The sequence below is a fragment of the Manis pentadactyla genome, chromosome 5, assembly GCF_030020395.1.
Source record: "Manis pentadactyla isolate mManPen7 chromosome 5, mManPen7.hap1, whole genome shotgun sequence".
Classification (NCBI taxonomy): Eukaryota; Metazoa; Chordata; class Mammalia; order Pholidota; family Manidae; genus Manis; species Manis pentadactyla.
Window position 1 is genome coordinate 153,239,338 of NC_080023.1, and position 20,248 is coordinate 153,259,585.

Sequence of the window (20,248 nt, forward strand, 5' to 3'; positions counted from 1 at the left end):
GTTTATGTTATTTTTCCATGCATTAAGTTTGTAAAATCTGGGTAGGGATTTTCCATTCATGCAGCTGTAAGCCTCATGCTTGTGCGCCCTTTTCCTGTGTGACGCTTCCCTGGGAGGCACTTTCCCATGTCACACTCCTGTATCAGAGTGGAGCTGGTCGACACCTGGGGAACCCTCAGCCCTAGTCAGGGGCATGGGTCCGCGGGGGTGGGCCCTACAGGAGCTACCTCCTCTGGAGCCCAGGAAGCAGCCTCACTCTCTGGTCCTTCGCTGCAGGAAGACACCATGGAGGAGTCTGGGTGGAAACTGGTGCACGGCGATGTCTTCAGGCCCCCCCAGTACCCTATGATCCTCAGCTCCCTGCTGGGCTCAGGCATTCAGCTTTTCTGTATGATCCTCATCGTCATCTGTGAGTGGGCCTAAGGGGCTGAGTGTGGGTTCCTGTCACCAGAGCAGCACGAACCTGAGTCCGAGAGAAGAGTGGGCTTCCATCCCTAGAGAAGGGGGCATGTGAGCATCTCTTGGCCACAGAGCCATCCATCCCAGCCGGAGAGCTGGGTCCTCTTAGCCCTAGGCCCTGGTGATGTAATCTTCCTTGGTGCTTTCCAGCACCCTGATGGCCTACCCTGTGCACTCTGCCAGTGGAGCCACACGTCAGCGCTGTGAGGTTGGCCTCCGTTAGCCATCAGGTCACAAGGGACTTACCCAAGTTAGCACCAGGATTAGGATGGGATCAGGTGTTCTTTCTCAGAAAACAACCAAACACTAATATGTAGTAGTTATTGACTGATCTGAAATCAATCTGCCTAAAATTTTTTTTTATCATTTTAACCATTTTGTAAAATTGATATATAACATGTATTAATTTAAAGTATATAGTATAACAATTCAATATGTGTATTTATTGTGAAATAATTACCATTATTATTTAGTTAACATTCATCACATAGTTCGAAATTTTTTTCTCTCGTGAGAACTTTTAAGATCTAATTTCTTAGCAATTCATCTGCCTAAATTTGTATCTCAACCTCATGCTTCCAGACTTTGTGACCTTGGACAAGCTACTTAACCTCTGTGAGCCTCAGCTTCCTCATCTGAGAAATGGGGAAACTAACCTCCACTTCGCAGGGTTGATAAGGCAGATTCAGTGAGCTAGTATTCCTAATGCTCCCAGCTCTGTGCCTGGCTGGTTGGCGGGCACTCTGTGGGCTGGAAGCTGCAGTTAAGGTGTGACCAGCCAAGGCCTGGCAGCTGTTGCACACCTCTGGACCCCAGCTAACCCTGGTTCCCAGCTAAGAACCCTTGTCTTCTCCTACAGAAAGTAAGGAGCTATGCTGTTGGAAGGGCCAAGGGAGAAGGGAGCCTCATCTAGCCCTATCAGCCGGGGCCCTGCCAGCTAGCCTGGGACAGGGCCCAGGGGCCTGGTGATGAGACCCCCTGACTGACTCTCTCGCCCTCCTTCCTCCACAGTCGTGGCCATGCTTGGGATGCTGTCACCCTCCAGCCGTGGCGCTCTCATGACCACGGCCTGCTTCCTCTTCATGTTCATGGGGTAGGTGTGTCTGAGCAGGCGCCTGGGGGCTGGCACGAGTGCCTGGGCACCAGCTCACAAGTCTTTGTGGTGCGGCTCCCACTGTTTTCCCCACAGGGTGTTTGGTGGATTTTCCGCTGGCCGCCTGTACCGCACTCTAAAAGGCCATCGGTGGAAGAAAGGAGCCTTTTGTGTAAGTGCCCTAAACTTCCTCCTCATGTCGGTGGGAAGCTGAGAAGCTTCCTCCTGAGCTCTTGAGGGGCAGCACAGGCAGGCCCTGGTGGGCCTTTTAAGGCCAGAGGCTGAGCAGCAGCATGATGGAGTGGGAGGGCACACAGCTGAGAGTCAGGAATGCTGGCCTCTTACCTGCAGGTGCAGTGGGGCCTCTGAGGGCCTTAGTTGCTGCTCCACATAAAGAGGGGATTGAAATGAGGTGATTGATTTTTTTGAGCTGCATTGTCCAATGACTCAAGCAAGAGAAGAAATAGATTTAGAATAACAGGATTTAGGCATCAAGCTCAGTTGTGAAGGTTTAAGGTCAAAAACTGACCAGCAGGGCTGCTGGGATAACACTCTGCCCAATAAAGAGAATTGCCTGCCAGGGCAGAAGACCCAGGCCCCATGTCACCGTCACCGTCTTTCCCAGACTTCAGTGCCTCCATTCTTCTGCAGTCACAACAGCTCCTGCCCTTCTCTGTCCTTCTTGTGATAAAGATAGTTCTTGGCAGCATTGAAACGAGGACACCTGGGAGTGGACCCCACCTCCCAGGGAGCCCTGAGTCCTTCAGAACAAGTGGGGCCCTTAGAAGACCAGGGAAACCCTGGTGCCAGACTCAGAGGCGTGTAGTCCCAGGATTCTGAAATGATTCTCAGCTGCCAAAAGCCCCAGGGGCGCTCAGGCTGTCAGCCCTGGCACATAGGGAGCCCTCACTACAGAAGAGCTGCAACGGTGACTGTTCTGGAAGGATCATAGAAAGGTTCCTGAACCTTCGATGCATTGGGCATCTTACTCATCCACTGTGTGCAAAGCAGTGGCAGTCTACAGAGGCATGAAACCCAGCCCTCTCCACCTCTGGAGAGACTCTTCCCTGGTGAGGTCTCCCACCAGATGCCCTCAGGATCTCCCTCAGCAGGTCTCACACCAAACCCAGTCTGTTTTTCCCAGACTTGCTCCTTGCGTCTGGTGGCACAGTCATCAGGCCCCCAGCCAGACACCGGGGCAGCTTCCTTTCCTCCTCCCTCCTTGTTCCCTACCTCCTCTCAAAGGACAAGTGTTAAGGGATTTCCTGCCAAATAGTCCATGACTTGCTTCCCGTCTCCATCTCCACGACTCTTGCTCAGGTTCAGGCGTCTAGGCCTCTTGCTTGGACCCTTGAGTGTCCAGGCCTCCCTGGCGCTCGGCCTCCCCCCAGCCCCCACCACAGTAGGCATCTGCCATGGCCCATACCGGGCAGGGTGTGAGTGCTCTCTCCCACCAGCCCCCTGCCAGGCCCACTCTCGTCACCTCAGTCTTAGACCTGGCATCACTCTCTGACTTCCATGTCCTTCTTGGCACCCCAGAGGAACTGGGCAGAGCCTCGTGCCTACAAGCAGTGCTGCATATATTGTTCTCCATTTATAGGCCCGTCTTCCTTGCTGGAACTTTTTTCCCATTCCTACTCCTGGTATCTAATACACTGCCCAGTCTGTACATTTCAGCCAGGCTGGCGGATGAATTGCCTAGTGCACAGCAGGGTAAAGCAGGAACACACAGGAAGAGCAGAAATGACATTTGAGCTGGGCCTTGAAGAAGGGAAATTCAGACGGAAACAGCCAGCAGGGGAGCTCAGGTTCTAGAATCTTCTAGATCCCTGTTCTGGGTCTGTTCTTTCCTTGGGTGGTAACCTTGAACAGTCTTCTGAGCTTCAGTTTCCCTACCCCTCCAGTGGGGGATGTTGTGTGGGTGGAAAGAAACTATGCACAGAAGGCCCTTGGTAAAGCATTACACCCAGGAGACAGATACCCTGAGATGTTGGTAACTCTCTACACAGAGGCTGAGGGACAGGGACATGCAGGACCAGTGACCAGCTTTATGGGTGTTGGGACTAAGGTGAAACTCGCAGCAGAGCACGAGCACCAGATTGCAGGGGGCCTCGGGCACTGTGGTTGTTCCTCCTGGATGCTCAGGCAGCTACAGCAGTGAAGGGGTCTCCACTGTAAGTCTGGGGCTTTGATTCCATGTGCTTTGGTCCAGGCCAAAGAGATTTTGACTGGATAGAATACACTGTAGGAGCATGGGTTCTGGAGTCAGACTGCCTGGGTTTGAACCTCTACTTCCCCCTTAACTGACTATGTGAAGTTAGTGGATGTATTAACATTGCTGGGCCCTCAGTGTCCTCTTCTTTAAAAGAGAACAACAGTAGTCCTTCCCATCTAAGCCTGTAGTGAGGATTAGGTGAGATGATGCATGTAGAGGCCAGCACCCCCACTCCTAAGTCTCAGTTGAAGCATCACCACCTCTCTGGAATTTTTGGGCTGGGGCCTGGACATAAATGTTTTGTAAAAGTTTTATTCATTCATCCTGGTCTGTAAATGTTTATTGAGCAGCTACTATCATCTAAGTAACTGGGAGTACATCCATGAACAGGACACAATCCTCCCAAAGTGCTTGCAGTCTCTGGGGTAGGCAGACATTGCCTGGGTAACAGCAGTACGTAATCACAAACTGGGATGAGGGTGAGGAAGGGGTGGTTTGGGATCTAAAAGTACAGAACAGGAGGCTTGTCTAGTCTAGAGGGTCAAGGAATGATCTGTGAGTTGGGTCCTGAAGGACAGGAAGAGTTGAGAGCCTTAGTCTGGGGGCCCCACTGTGACAGGGGGCACCTCCCTACATGCAGCTCCCCAATCTGGTGTCTTTTGCTTCCAGACAGCAACGCTGTATCCTGGCGTGGTTTTTGGCATCTGCTTCATACTGAATTGCTTCATCTGGGGAAAGCATTCATCAGGGGCTGTAAGTGGCCTCCCCAGCAAGGGAGGATTAGCCATGCTTAGTCCTGCTCCCGCCTGTCACTTCCTGCTGTTCATGTTCCCTTTTCTGAGTCCCCAGAGTTCTGTTCTCGGCCCTGGGGGCTGAGGTCTGGCTGGGATTTCCCCAGGCCTGCCCATCCATGTGCCCATGCCCTGGCCCTGGCCTTCCTGTGGGTTCTTCCAGGCAGCTGACCAAAGCTCACTTCTCTAAAGGGAGATTTCCACCATCCAGACGCCAACTGGGGAATCTCCCTTTGTCTTAACCAAGGGAGAGCTGCCTGGTGTGACTTTATTAGGTCAGTATCCCACACAAGGCTTTCCTCCTACTGTCCTTGGCACTCAGCACCAGCCCCTGCAGGTTGTCCTCGGAGTGGGAATCCTACCAGCCCCGGTCATTGCTAGCAGCTGCTCAGGACTCACTGAGAGGGTCATGAACTCAGTTGGGTGTGGGGAGATGGGTTGCAGTCAGTGGGCTTGGCTGCAGTAGAAGTGGGGCAGGCATGTGTCATCCCAGCTTCAGCAGATGGGTAGCATCCCCTCTACCTGCAGGAGCCTGTTTGCTAAAGGCCCTCGGCTGAGGCTTTGAGCCTGGGTGCTGGAGGCCTGGGTTCTTTCCACCAGTCCATGAAGCCACCCTCAGGAAAGGCAGTCATGCTCTTCCTGTCACTTCTGCTTTTTTATACCTGTGTTCCTTCCCTCTTTCAACATTTCTCTCCCAGTTACCCACTGCTCGTTTTAAACACTCATTATAAGAACTTTGGAAAGTACAGAGAAGTTAATGTAGATCTTTAGAATGTTTCTGCAGTCTTTTTACCTTTTTTTAGATATATTTTAAAATATTTCTTACATATATTTAAAATGAAATGATGTGATTTTAAAATCTTAAAAATAATAGGAAACATATAATGCTTCTTACAGAGTAGGTACTGTTGTAAACATTTTACATACATTAATTCATTTCTCCATTTTGCGTGATTCTGGTAAAAATGTAATACTGTACAGAAAAGGATAAAGAAGAATATGAAAAATCAGTCTTTATCCCCCGTCTTCCTTCTGAGGAAGTACTGTTACCACTTTGGCATTAGGCTCTCTAGGCACATACACATGTAAACATTGGGGTGTCTTTATTAAAATAGTTCTGTACATAGAGTTTTATAACTTGCTTTTTTCACTTAGTAGTATGTAGTGGTGTTTTATTTTAACAACATTGGAAGTACAGTATTTGTGCAGTTTTGTTTTTTCCCTTTTTCATCACTTCACATGCCCGTGTAATTTCCTTTCATGCTGGCCTCTTCGTCTCCCCTTCGTGCACTCAGTGCCCTCCTTCCTTGTTCTTTCCCCACTTCCTCCCTTGCTGACAAGCTTCTCTGGGACGCCATGGTTCCTTCTTCACTTCACAGCCCACTAGTCCTGCATCTGCCCTCTGCTTTTCCCTCGGGCTGGGGTCATCCCCAAGAGGCTCCGGCCAGGAGCCCTGTAGGTGGTGAGTCCGTAGGACCTTCCTCACCACGGTGGCCCTGCTGTGCTTCTCCTTCCCTGGGCCCCAGAAGCCCCCATCTCCCCACCCCTACCCTGCAAAGACCACAGCCTGCCATCAAGGCCTGAGAGCGTTCATAGCACTGTGCCTGCAGGTGCCCTTCCCCACCATGGTGGCCCTGCTGTGCATGTGGTTCGGGATCTCCCTGCCCCTTGTCTACCTGGGCTACTACTTTGGCTTCCGCAAGCAGCCATATGACAACCCTGTGCGCACCAACCAGATTCCCCGGCAGATCCCCGAACAACGATGGTACATGAACCGGTTTGTGGGGTAAGTCTCCAGCAGGGGCAAGGCCAGGGAGTTCTGGAGTGGGCAAGGCTCACACTGCCCTGAGTCATCTCCTTAGGAGGACATGAAGTGGGAACCCTCCCCACAAGGGTGTGTGGCTGGTGTTGCACAGCTCTAGACAGTTCTAGACTTCATGAAAGCTTAGCTTTGCTCCAAAATAAAGAGGACCAAGTTATAACCAGACTTGGGTTCTGCCTAGGAACCAGGACGGGGTGGGGAGGGATGAAACAGTGTGGTGAGACAGGTTAAAACAACCCTTGGACCTCAGGCAACTCACCCCTCTTCTCTGTACCTCAGTCTCCCCATCTGTAAAATAGGGAGAATGATATCCGCCCTGCATACCTCACAAGAGGTTAAAAAAGCATGCCAAAGAGTTTGAGCCTCCACACCCATGTAAACATTCTCCTTTGTGCTGGCTTGGGAGGGGGCCTGGGGCTTATGGTGCCCTAGGTGTCCTAGCAGTGCTAACCCTCTCTTTTCTGCTACAGCATTCTCATGGCTGGGATCCTGCCCTTTGGTGCCATGTTCATTGAGCTTTTCTTCATCTTCAGTGTGAGTACTGCTGCCTGCTCCCCGCCGCCCATACATGGCCTTCCCTTACGCTAGCCTGCTCCCTTCCCATCCCCTTACATTCTGCTCTCTTACTGCCTGTGGGGTTTCAGACAGGCCTTTCAGCTTCTCGGAATCCCCATTCTTCACCCTGAAATGGGGTAATAGTCCTGCCTCTTAGGACGGCTTGGAAGGTTAAATGAGATGTGCTATGTAAGTGGGGTATGATATGTGGGAAGGGCTCAGTGAATAGAAGTTGCTTCTTCTATTCAGTAATACTGCAGTCAGTCACCACCATTTTAATATCCTTGTTGGATCTGCTTTGTTTTCTGGGACCCTACACATCTGTACCTGTTACTCTAAGGAAAGTGGGAAGAATGAACCCTAATTCTCAGGATCATTGTAAGGCTGGAATGCAATAATGTCTATAAAAGAAATAGGGCTTGGCATTCAGGAAATGCTTGTTAAATAGTAGCTGTTTTTAAGATGATGATTACTCCTGTCCTGGGCATGCCAAGGTGAAAGTTGGCAAAAGGGCACTTCAGAGCCATCTGTCTCTGGCTGAGCCAATTAGGTGCCCAGCACACAGGATACCTTGCACACTAACAGTGCTGGACAAGCATCCACTATTCTGAAGTGGTCCAGCCCCTCCCTGCTGAGACCCACTCACCCACCCAGACCTGCCTAGGAAAAGGATCAGAGGATGGGTTGGCTGCTGTCCCAGGGAGGCCATCTCTATACCTCTATTCTGTTGGTGTGACCCTGGGCCATTCACCAGCCTCTCTGACCTTTGGCTTCCTGAGCAAAGGGCCATGCTTTCATAGGCCTGCATGTAGAGGAACACATGAAGCATGTAGCATCACACCTGGCACACGGTAGACTGCCTCTAAGTGGTGGTGGCTGCTGTGTAATTTTGACTGGGGTGGGAGTCATTATTTTCCACAAGCTGCTGAGTTTAGTTTGAGTCCCACCCATTGCACTCAGTCTTGCCCCAGCCCCTTATAAACAGCCTAGCTCAACTGCTGCTTCAAGAAGGAGGGGCCACCAGAGCCACATCCCTGGCACACAGGCCCCAATGGTGTCATGATGGTGTCTCCATTGCTGCTCTGGTGGCAGTGACTGAGAGCAGTGTCCTTGAGAACGGAAAGGGTATGCTGGGGGAAGGAGCCGCAGGGTAGAGGCAGACCAGCTGAAGGCCAGCTGTGATGTGTCCACAGGCAATCTGGGAGAATCAGTTCTATTACCTCTTCGGCTTCCTATTCCTCGTTTTCATCATCCTGGTGGTGTCCTGTTCACAAATCAGCATCGTCATGGTATACTTCCAGCTGTGTGCAGAGGTGAGGGGAATGGGGCCAGGAATTGGAGATGGGAGCAGGGTCCAGCACTGCATGCGTCAGTGAGGCTATCTGGGTTCCCACTGGTCCCCCCATCTTCTGGCCTTGAGGTCTCGGGGGCAGGTACATCGCTTCAGCTCCCTGAGCTTGTTTAACCAGCTGTAGACTGGAGTTGGTGATCCCCCCTTCACAGCACAGCGGCGGCAGGGAGGCACTGCAACATGGTGAAAGGACAGCAGACCTGTCGGTACCAAGCCTGCCTGAGTAGTGGCCTCTCCGGCAGCTGGGGCGGACTGGGCGGCCTGCCCTCCCTCTGGGGACTAGCTCTTGGCCAGGTGGACAAAAGCCTGGGCTGAAACCCTGGTGCTCCATTAATAGCTCTGCTCGGGTAGTTTCTTAGCCTCTCTGTGCCCTCCATCCCTCCTCACGTGACAGGACAGTAATAGGAACTGACTCAGAGGGCTACTCCATGGACTAAATGAGTGAATTCATAGAATGGTGCCTGGCACGTGGTCAGCATCTGCTCAAGAAATGTTAGTTTTGTTACTGCTGTTCTTTTGTTGTTGATTTTTTTTAAATTGAGATGTGATTTGAAAACAGTAAAGTTCACCTACAGTTTCTAGTCTACAGTTCTATGCTTTTTTAGAAATGCATACAGTGTGTAACTACCATCCCAGTCAAGATACAAAGTGTTCCTATCAGCCCAGATATTACTGTTTCTAGCCAGGGTCTTCAGCCCCTCAGGCAACTCACTGTGCAGCGTGGTGAAGGGGTTCTGCTGGGAGACAGTGGTGACCCTTCTGTTTCCGCCTCAGGACTACCGCTGGTGGTGGAGGAATTTCCTGGTCTCCGGGGGATCTGCATTCTACGTCCTGGTCTATGCCATCTTTTATTTTGTTAACAAGGTACTGCCCTGCTTGAGGGAACCACTCAGCCCTGTCAGGGCAAGATGGTGGAGAGAAGGGGTACCCGGGGAAAGGTGAATCTTTCTGAATTCAAGTGCTGAATTGTACTGTCTGTCCAAGAATGGGGAGGACCAAAGCCGTTCTAGAACCATTTCTGTTCTAGAACATGCATATTTTTAGGAAAGAGAGAATCTGTGTTCTGTATGTTTGGGAGACAAAAGCCATTAGTACAAATGACAGAATATTGCAAAACCTGTGAGACGCAGCCAGAGCAGAACTTAAAGTAATCACCTTACACTGCTTTTAATAGGAAATAAGAGATACTGATGGTACAGTATTCATCTCAAGAAGCTAGAGAAAAAAGAACAATAACATGGAAGAATAAAAGTAGATGAGAAGAGTTAATGAAGGTAAAATTTGAAATAGCTTTTAGCACCCAAATTTAGGGACTTATACACCCACAGAGCCCACTGTCGCCGAGAGTGGCATGAGTAAGCATACAAACATCCCCACAACAGTTTTGGTAGATTCATGTGTGACACCAAACCAGATGGGTCACTGAGAGAAGTCTGGGTTGTTCTGGCGGACCTCTCACCCCCAAGGCTAACGCTGGAGGCTTGGTCTCACCTGCTGGACTTTGGGACTCCAAAACCCAAAGCAGGCAGTCCTCTGCTTACAACCAAAATGTACTCCCAAACTATAGTTATAGGTCAGTTAGTTGAGGAATGCCCTTTCTCAAAAATGTCAGGTTGAAAAGGAGTCCAGGAATCATGTAGTCTGGTGCTCCACCCCTGCTTTAGTTTGCTGACCATGCCGCTCTTCTCCCAAGATCTCAGCAAGTGATCATCTAGTTCAGAGTTCAGCAAACCGTAGCCCGTGGGCCAGCAGGCCTGTTTCTGTAATGAACTTTTATGGGAACATAGCCATGCTCATGTAAGTATCATCTGTGGCTGCTCTCACACTACAGTGGCAGAGTTGAATAGTTCTGACAGAGGCCATATGACTTGCAAAACCTAAACTATAATCTGGCCCTTTAAGAAAAAGTTTGCTGGACCCTGCTCTAGATTATCCAGTGACGAAAGACACTACCTCTGACACTCCCAGTCTCTTTGGATAGGTCCTGTCATTATCAAGGTCTTCCTTGATTCACACTGAAATCTGCCTCCCTGTGACTTCTGTCTTCAGCCCATAGTCTTATTTCTGGAATCATCCAAAACAAATCTAATTTCCCTCCTCTACAGCTCATATTAATCAGAACTTTGATTGTAAAGTGCCCAAAAACCCAGTTCCACCTGGTTTAAATAAACAGAGAATGTATTGGTTAGTATAACTGGAAGGATTGAGAATTTGCAGTTTTAGCTTCAGACTTGGTTAGGTCCAGCATCTCAGATGACTGAGGCTCTGTGTCCATGCCACAGCTCTACGTGTGTTTCTTGGCTTCAGTCTGCACAGAGTAGAAGATGGCTAGTGGCAGCCCTTGAGTCTCCTTTTTCCAGCTTTGCAGCCCTAAAGCTAAAAGAACATCTTACCACTACCATCATATCATCAATCCCAGGGACGATGCTCATTGGCCTGGGATATATGCCATCCCTGTGTTCCTCCGTTCCAACAGGATAGCATACCCTAATTGACTAGCTTAAGTTTTGTATTAGAACTGACAGTCCCAACAGGATCACAAAGTAAGGAGTAGGTACCCAAAACACTGGGAAGATGAAAGACAGGAGACAGTGTTGGGAAACAAAACTTAGCTGCCGTAGCCTCCTACAATAGCCTCTGGGGTCATAGCACGACCTCCTGTCCTTCCTCCCTTTGCCCCAGTGTCTTCTCTGTTTCAGAAACCTTCTCTTCCATCCCCAAAACCTTGTCTGTAGAGTAATGGCCGTGACCCATCTGAACTCTAAGGGCCTCTCCAGTGCTGCTTTTTTGCTCGTCCCTTTCCTGGTTTTAGCACTGGACTTACCACTGCCCTGCCCTCTACCATCCCCCTCCCATCACCCTCACTCATCTCCACTGTAGCTTTCTAAAAGCAGAGATGGGTTGAGTCTGAAAACATGGCCTTCACCCCCCAGTTTGAGGATATTTGGCCATCAGGATAAGGTTTCAAACAGTACCCTTATTATTTTCTTCTGGGCTCCTGGCATTTTGTGACTGTTTGTCTGCCCATGAGCCCTGGAACAGGCCCCACTCGGACACCAGTGTGCTGGGAAGGTCTCAGTACCAAGGCTGCAGATTAGCTCCACTTGGCCCAGTAACCACTGCCACCACATCCCTGCCCAGGCCTCTAAAGTCCACAGAAGAGTCCAGAATGCGATAAAATCCCTGTGACATGTTAGCAGAATTGACAGAACTATTCTCAGGAGGAAGTGACTGTAGGCTGAGATGGGCTATGGGGGCTCTCTGGTACCTTGAACACCTCTGTTCCCCCCACACCCTGGCTGCTGCTAACAGCCATCCATGAATGTGGCTGTACTCTTCTGGGGGCCACAGAGGCTGAAGAAATGACAACAGCTGTGGCCATTCCTGCTTATAGCATTCTGGCCCTCGCCCCTGAGGACACCCCTGTCTCCCAGTGAGCTCGCAGCTCCTGCTGTGTAGCTGTGTAACTGTGGGCATTGTTTAACCCCTCTGTGCCCCATCTGTAGAATGGATTAGTAACCTGCCATGGTAGTACAAGCCTCCAAGGCGATGTGCAGGCCCTTGCACTGATGAAGGATCACTGTGGCTGTGGGCCCTACCTGCCCCTCACTGCTCACATGGAGTAGGCCCCCCTCCCCTTGCCTGGCTTCAGCTTTGCCACAGATCAGTAAGACGGTCGGGGGCCCCAGTGGCCATGTATGCTGGTACTAAGTGTCCACCCCTCTCTTCTCTCCCCGACTTGTGCCCCAGCTGGACATTGTCGAGTTCATTCCCTCTCTCCTCTACTTTGGCTACACGGCCCTCATGGTCCTGTCCTTCTGGCTCCTCACGGGCACCATTGGCTTCTATGCAGCCTACATGTTTGTCCGCAAGATCTACGCTGCAGTGAAGATAGACTGATGGGGGTGGACCATGGCCTGGCCCACCCTGTCCACGGACAGGAAGCCACCCTGCGTGGGGAACTGCAGGCACACAAAATAAAATAACTCCTGCTCATTTGGAATGTAGCTCCTGGCACAGTGTTCCTGGATCCTGGGGCTGCGTGGGGGGGTGGGAGGGCCTGTAGATAAATCTTGGATTTTTCTTCATCATCTTACTCCAGTTCTGTGAGGGATGAGTTGTGTTGTGGGTTGTTTTTTCTCCAGTGCTAAGAAAGTTCTCCAGCAGGAACTCTCAGACCTGTTTATTCAGGTTTATTTTTTTGGTTTGGGTTTTTTTCCTTATTTTTTTTTAACAAATGGATCCAGGCTGGATACATCTACCAAGACACTGGGTTTTGGTCACCGTCTCCACCTCAGTTCCTCAGGGCTGTTGGCCACCCCACAACTAACTGGAAGAGGAAACGCCGAGCCTCCTGGGGCTTCAGTGAGGCTTCTGAGCCTCCCAGCCTGTCCTCACCACTGATGCCGTGACAAAGCACAGCTCTAGCCGGGACATGCAGCCTCAGTGCCAACCAGCCTCTACCAGCCCCCTTCCCTCCCTCTTCTCTCCTCCCCAGCCTCTTACCACGGCTGCCCGAGGCAGGGCTTTGAGCCAGGCCTCTGGGTCACCTTGTCACCAGGAGCAAGCCCAAGTCTTGGCTGCTACAAGGAAATCCCCTGGAAGTACTGGGGGCCAAGTGCCCCAGGACAGCAGGAATCCTCTGTGTTCAGAGCAGTGGGAGTCTGCTGGACTAGAGAAGAGACTTGCAGTGAACTCTTTTTGTGCCAAGAAACCCTGGATCTGGGGCCAAGTATTTCCAGAGCCAACCCAAGCGTCCACATGTTTGTGTCTGGGATGAGGGCCCTCACTCCTCAGGATCGCTCCCCAGCCCTTTCCTCGGGGGATTGCTGCTCCTGGCAAAATGTGCTGGTGGCGAGCCCTCTCCTCCCTGACTTTCAGGGCAGAACAAGGCCTGGAGACTGCAGATCCCTTTAGGCGGCTGTGAAGAAGCATTCTGCCCCTGACATCCCCCAGCCTCGGTGCCCATACAGTTATTAGCCAGACCCGACTCTCCGACCTCCACCTCCTCTCCAAGTTCTTGCCTCCTTATGGGGACAAGCAGAAGAGTGCTGGTGAGAAGGAAGGTGGGAGGGGGAGGTAAGTTCTGTTGCTCCTTTCCCAATTCCCAGGAGCAGGCGAGGAGCCTAAGTTAATAGGAGGGAGCTAAATGGCAGGCCTGGCTCCTCCATCAGCATCCACTCTTCCCAGTCCTCTGCCCACCCCACGCATGCACACAAGCATTTGCTTTTAAGTTGCAAGAGACCAAGCCTACCCTGGAATTAGGGTTTAAGTAACATCCGAGCATGCCTGCTCAGCCCCTTTGGGACTCCCACCACAAGACAAACCTCGGGATGCTGGTTAAACTAGGAACCCCCCACAGACCCTCCCCACCCCAATTCTCCCAGCAGCCCCTACGAGCTCCAGCAGTCAAACCAGTGAACTTCTCAACCTTGTGTCACAGTGACTCCATAGTGCCAAGCAGTGTCCACCAAGAATCAGGTTGGAGAAAAGGGAACCCAAGCAGTACAGAATAATAATGGAGTCTGTTGTTCATTCAAATCTCAGATTTTTTCCCCAAGAGATGCTCTTTTTTGGGGGGAGTGGGGAAATGGACTTCTCATAAAGGGTTCAAACATCATCAATTTTTCTGACTTTTTTAATCATCATCATTATTATTTTTAATTAAAAAATGCCTGTATGCCTTTTTTTTGTCCAATTGTAAATAAAATATGCCATTGTCCTGTTGTCATGTCTTTTGAATCTCTTGCAAGAGTTAGGGGCCTGAGATGAAACAGCTGGTTTCCCTCAAAGCTCAGTCTCATGTGAGGCCATGGTTGTTCTCATCTGGTGTAAGTCCATAGCCTGTCCTGTCTACCTAGTCCCTCCATACTGGATTGGAAGCATTTGCTCCTCTGGTCTCACAGGTAGGAAATGGCAATCAAATATGAGCTTTGGTAGCAGCAGGATGTGGTTGTAGATTAGTGGCTCCAATATTTTACTGTCAACTCACTTCACCTCTTTGTCAATTGCAAACAGTAGAAACATAAGTCAAACTGGCTTAATCCCCAAGGGGAATTGGTTGGCTCGTAAATCATCAAGGAAAGGAATGGTTTGGCTTCAGGTCTGGATAAATCCAGGGGCTCAAAGGATAGCCTTGAGATTCTCTTTCTCCACTGTGCTGCTGGCCCATTCTGTCACATTGTCTTCAGTCTCCCTTGTGGGGGAGGTGGGGAAGGCATGGCACAGGTCACTCTGGGCTTACGCTAGCCAGTTTGGAAAGCCCAGTGGAAAAAGAGATCAGTATGTTCAATATAGATAAATCTCAGGAAAGGTCTCTGATGGACCCACCTTAGATTACTGTTTGCCCATCTTTAACCAATCACTATGTCCAGGGGAACAGAGCACTATCATGGCCTGCATACTGTAAGAGTATTGGATACTGTGAATTTTAGCCTCACCAGAATCACTTGGAATGAGTGATGAAGAAATAACAATTTCCCACAGTAAGGTATGCAGAGCAAAGAACAACAACTGGCAGCTATACCCCACCCCTCTGATTGCAAGCCTTGATTTCCTCATCTGCACTGAGAAGTGCTGATGCTGACATTCCTGGAGTACCTACCTCTGTGTCCCAGACACTCCGTGTATTAGCCCACTGAATCTCGCATGTGATCCCCTGAGGCATGTTTTGTTGTCAGCTCCTTTTCACAGAGGAGGTAACTGAGGCGCACCAGGTAGTTGAGGTAGCCTGCTGGGGCTGGATACCATAGCAGGTCAATGCTGGACTTACCGTCCATGGAGGCAGCCAGACTCCAAATGCTGATCTTCCAACCACAACTATTGCTGTCTTTTAAGAATTGTACATATGTGTGTATGCATAAAATTATACATAATTGACACAAATACACAATTTGGTAGTTTGACATAAATATGCACCATGAAACCATCACTACTACAATCAAGATAGTGAGTATATTCATCAACGTATGTGTCCTTACGTCCTTTGTAATCCTGCTCTCTAGCCTCACATCATCCCCAAGAAACCACTGATCTCCTTTCTGTAAGAATGGGTTAGCTCACATTTCCTAGGGCTCTTTGTGTCAATGGAATCATACAGTATTCTTTTATTTTTTTGTCTTTTTTCATTCAGCGTAATTTTGAGATTTATCCATACTTTGTGTATAGTTCATTCCCTTTTGTTTCTGAGTAGCATTCCATTGTATGGCTATCCCATAATTTGTTTATCTGCTCATCTATCGATAGACATTTCGATTGTTTCTAGTCTTGGACTATTACAAACAAAGTTGTGAATAAGTAAAGCACTGAAATGGGTGGATCATATGGTAGGTATATGTTCAAATCGCCAAGTTCTTTTCCAAGGTGGTTGTATCATTTCACATTCCCATCAGCAGTATATGAGACAGTTGCTAACACTTGCTGTGGTTAATCCTTTTAATTTTAGCCATTCTAACAGGTGCATAATAATACCTCATTATGATGTTAATTTACATATCCCTAGTGACAAATTATGTTGAGCATCTTTTCATGTGCTTATTTGTCTATATAGCTTTGGTGAAGTACCTGTTCAAGTCTTTTGCCTGAAAGTTTTGAGAGCTTTTTGTTCCACATACAAGTCCTTCATTAGATATAAGCTTTGCAAAGATTGTTCCCCCCGTCTGGCTTGTGTTTTCATTCTCTTACCAATGTCTTTTGAAGAGCAGAAATTTTTAATTTTGAAGAAGTCCACAATTTATCAATTTGCTGTATGGATTTTGTTTTTGGTGTCATATCTTAAGACATCTTTGGCTAACTCAGGGTCACAATGGTTTTCTCCTATGTTTTCTTTTAGAAGCTCATACTTGTAGGTTTACATTTAGGTCTGTGATCCACTTTCAGGTATTTTAGTATACAGTGCAAAGTATGGATTGAAGTTTTGGTGGTTTTTTTTACCAATTTTTGAAAAATGCTATCTTTTCTCCTTTGCTATTGTGCCTTTGACAAAAATCCATTGCCTGTGTATATGTGGGTTTATTTCAGAAGTTCCCATTCTAGTCCAATCATCTATATGCTAATACCACACTTTTTGTTACTGTAGCTTTATAATAATTCTTAGAGTCACGTCTGTTGTTAGGACTGATTTTGTTCCTTCTAAAGGTTTCTAAGCTCTTTAATTTCCAAATGAAATTAACTAGGATTCTGTAAAATTTGTAGATCATCTTGGGAAGAATTGACAATAATGTTTTCTGACCTATGAACAATTTATGTCTCTTCATTTATTTAGGTCTTTAATTTCTCTCAGCCATATTTTATAGTTTTCACTGTATAGGTCTTTCATATCTTTTTGTCACATTTGTTCCTAAGTAGTTCATGTCTTTAATGCCATAATAAATGGTATTTTTAAATTTGTAAATTGCCTTTGCTAGTAATAGAAATACAAAAGGCTTTATACATTGATCTTACATTTTATTTACTTACTTGTTGCAGTAGCCCTTTTTGTAGATTCCATGATAATCATGTTGCTATGAATACAGTTTTACTTCTCCCTTTGCAATCGAATGCCTTCTACTTCATTTTCTATATTGCACTGGCTACAACCTCCAGTATACAGTCCTGAATGGTAAGAATGGACATCTTTAATTTGCCCTATTCTAGTTTCTTAAGGTGGAAGCTAAGGTCATTTATTTGAGGCCTTTTCCCCCTCCAGTATAGATTTCCAGTGCTATAAATTTCTTCCTAAGTATTGTTTCAGCAACATCTCAGAAATTCTGGTATGTCATGTTTTCATTATCACTCAGTTCGAGATACTATCTAAATTCGGTTTGATTCTTTTTTGGTTTATGTGGAATTTTTTTTTTTTTTGGTATCATTAACATACAGTTACATGAAGAACATTATGTTTACTAGACTCCCCGCATCACCAAGTTCCCCCCACATACCCCATTGCAGTCACTGTCCAGCATAGTAAGATGCTGTAGAATCACTACCTGTCCTCCCCTTGCGCCCCCCACATTATGCATGCTAATCGTAATGCCCCCTTTCTTCCCCGCCCACCCTCCCTTATCCCTCCCTTCCCACCCATCCTCCCCTGTTCCTTTCCCTTTGGTGACTGTTAGTCCATTCTTGGGTTCTGTGAGTCTGCTGCTGTTTTGTTCCTTCAGTTTATTCTTTGTTCTTATACTACAAAGATGAGTGAAATAATTTGGTACTTGTCTTTCTCTGCCTGGCTTATTTCACTGAGCATTATACCCTCTAGCTCCATCCATGTTGTTGCAAATGGTAGGATTTGTTTTCTTCTTATGGCTGAATAATATTCCATTGTGTATATGTACCACATCTTCTTTATCCATTCATCTACTGATGGACACTTAGGTTGCTTCCATTTCTTGGCTATTGTAAATAGTGCTGTGATAAACATAGGGGTGCATATGTCTTTTTCAAAGTGGGCTCCTGCATTCTTAGGGTAAATTCCTAGGAGTGGAATTCCTGGGTCAAATGGTATTCCTATTTTTAGTTTTTTGAGGAATCTCCATACTGCTTTCCACAATGGTTGAACTAATTTACATTCCCACCAGCAGTGTAGGAGGGTTCCCCTTTCTCGACAACCTCAACACCATTTGTTGTTGTTTGTCTTTTGGATGGTGGCTATCCTTACTGATGTGAGGTGATACCTCACTGTGGTTTTAATTTGCATTTCTCTGATGACTAGGGATGTGGAGCATCTTTTCATGTGTCTGTTGGCCATCTGAGTTTCTTCTTCGGAGAACTGTCTGTTCAGCTCCTCTGCCCATTTTTTGATTGGATTATTTGCTTTTTGTTTGTTGAGGTGCATGAACTCTATATATTTTGGATGTCAACCCTTTATCGGATCTGTCATCTATGAATATATTCTCCCATACTGCGGATGCCTTTTCTGTTGGTGGTGTCCTTTGCTGTACAGAAGCTTTTCAGTTTGATGTAGTCCCACATGTTCATTTTTGGTTTTGTTTCCCGTGCCCAGGGAGATATGTTCATGAGGAAGTCACTCATGTTTATGTCCAAGAAATTTTTGCCTATGTTTTTTTCTAAGAGTTTTATAGTTTCATGGCTTACATTCAGGTCTTTGATCCATATCAAATTTACTTTTGTGTACGGGATTAGTGATCCAGTTTCATTCTCTTACATGTAGCTGTCCAGTTTTGCCAGCACCATCTGTTGAAGAGACTGTCATTTCCCCATTGTATGCCCATCGCTCCTTTATCATACATTTATTGACCATATATGTTTGGGTTAATATCTGGACTCTATTCTGTTCCACTGGTCTGTGGGTCTGTTCTTGTGCCAGTACCAAATTGTCTTGTTTACTGTGGCTTTGTAGTAGAGCTTGAAGTTGGGAAGCGAGATCCCCCCTGCTTTATTATTCTTTCTCAGGATTACTTTGGCTATTTGGGGTCTTTTGTGGTTCCATATGAATTTTTAAACTATTTGTTGCAGTTCGTTGAAGAGTACTGTTGGTATTTTGATAGGCATTGCATTGAATCTGTAGATTGCTTTAGGCAGGATGGCCATTTTGACAATATTAATTCTTCCTAGCCAGGAGCATGGAATGAGTTTCCATTTGTTAGTGTCCTCTTTAATTTCTCTTAAGAGTGTCTTGTAGTTTTCAGGGTATAGGTCTTTCACTTCCTTGGTCAGGTTTATTCCTAGGTATTTTATTCTTTTTGATGCTATTGTGAATGGAATTGTTTTCCTGGTTTCTCTTTCTGTTAGTTCATCGTTAGTGTATAGGAAAGCTACAGATTTCTGTGTATTAATTTTGTATCCTGTAACTTTGCTGAATTCAGATATTAGCTCTAGTAGTTTTGGAATGGAGTCTTTAGGGTTTTTTATGTACAATATCATGTCATCTGCAAATAGTGACAGTTTGACTTCTTTACCAGTCTGGATTCCTTGTATTCCTTTGTTTTGTCTAATTGCTGTGGGCAGGACCTCCAGTACTATGTTGAATAACAGTGGGAGAGTGAGCATCCCTGTCTTGTTCCCGACCGCAGAGGAAAAGCTTTTAGCTTCTCGCTGTTCAGTATGATGTTGGCTGTGGGTTTATCGTATATGGCCTTTATTATGTTGAGGTACTTGCCCTGTATACCTATTCTGTTGAGAGTTTTTATCATGAATGTATGTTGAATTTTGTCGAATGCTTTTTCAGCATCTATGGAAATGATCATGTGGTTTTTGTCCTTTTTGTTGATGTGGTGGTTGATGTTGACGGATTTTTGAATGTTGTACCATCCTTGCATCCCTGAGATGAATCCCACTTGGTCATGGTGTATGATCCTCTTGATGTGTTTTTGAATTCGGTTTGCTAATATTTTGTTGAGTATTTTTGCATCTATGTTCATCAGGGATATTGGTCTGGAATTTTTTTTTTTTGGTGAGGTCTTTGCCTGGTTTTGGTATTAGGGTGATGTTGGCTTCATAGAATGAGTTTGGGAGTATTCCATCCTCTTCTATTTTTTGGAAAACTAAGGAGAATGGGTATTTGTCTTTATATGTGTGGCAAAATTCAGCGGTGAATCCTTATGGCCCAAGGGTTTTGTTCTTGGATAGTTTTTTGATTACTGATTCAATTTCTTTGCTGGTAATTGGTCTGTTTAGATTTTCTGTTTCTTCCTTGGTCAGTCTTGGAAGGTTGTATTTTTCTAGGAAGTTGTCCGTTTCTTCTAGCTTTCCATCTTGTTAGCCTATAGATTTTCATAGTATTCTCTAGTAATTTTTTGTATTTCTGTGGGGTCTGTCATGATTTTTCCTTTGTCATTTCTGATTCTGTTCATGTGCATAGATTCTCTTTTTCTCTTAATAAGTCTGGTTAGGGGCTTATCTACTTTGTTAATTTTTTCAAAGAACCAGCTCTTGGTTTCATTGATTTTTTTGTATTTTATTCTTCTCAATTTTATTTATTCTCTGATTTTTATTATGTCCCTCCTTCTGCTGACTTTGGGCCTCA

The 20,248-nt window shown here is 46.9% G+C and overlaps 1 protein-coding gene across 3 annotated transcripts in view; it reads left to right on the top strand.

The window, feature by feature from the left end:
* Positions 1–14,013, top strand: part of TM9SF4 (transmembrane 9 superfamily member 4) — a 53,783-nt gene extending 39,770 nt beyond the window's left edge. For all 3 annotated transcript variants that reach the window (XM_036924728.2, XM_057502880.1, XM_036924729.2), the window contains exons 10-18: positions 277–409; positions 1,471–1,552; positions 1,649–1,724; positions 4,437–4,520; positions 6,169–6,344; positions 6,851–6,914; positions 8,129–8,248; positions 9,061–9,150; positions 12,037–14,013. In XM_036924728.2, the coding sequence (XP_036780623.2) occupies positions 277–409; positions 1,471–1,552; positions 1,649–1,724; positions 4,437–4,520; positions 6,169–6,344; positions 6,851–6,914; positions 8,129–8,248; positions 9,061–9,150; positions 12,037–12,186 (975 nt within the window). In that variant the 3' untranslated portion in view covers positions 12,187–14,013. The remainder of the gene's footprint in view (positions 1–276; positions 410–1,470; positions 1,553–1,648; positions 1,725–4,436; positions 4,521–6,168; positions 6,345–6,850; positions 6,915–8,128; positions 8,249–9,060; positions 9,151–12,036) is intronic.
* Positions 14,014–20,248: the final 6,235 nt, after the last annotated feature.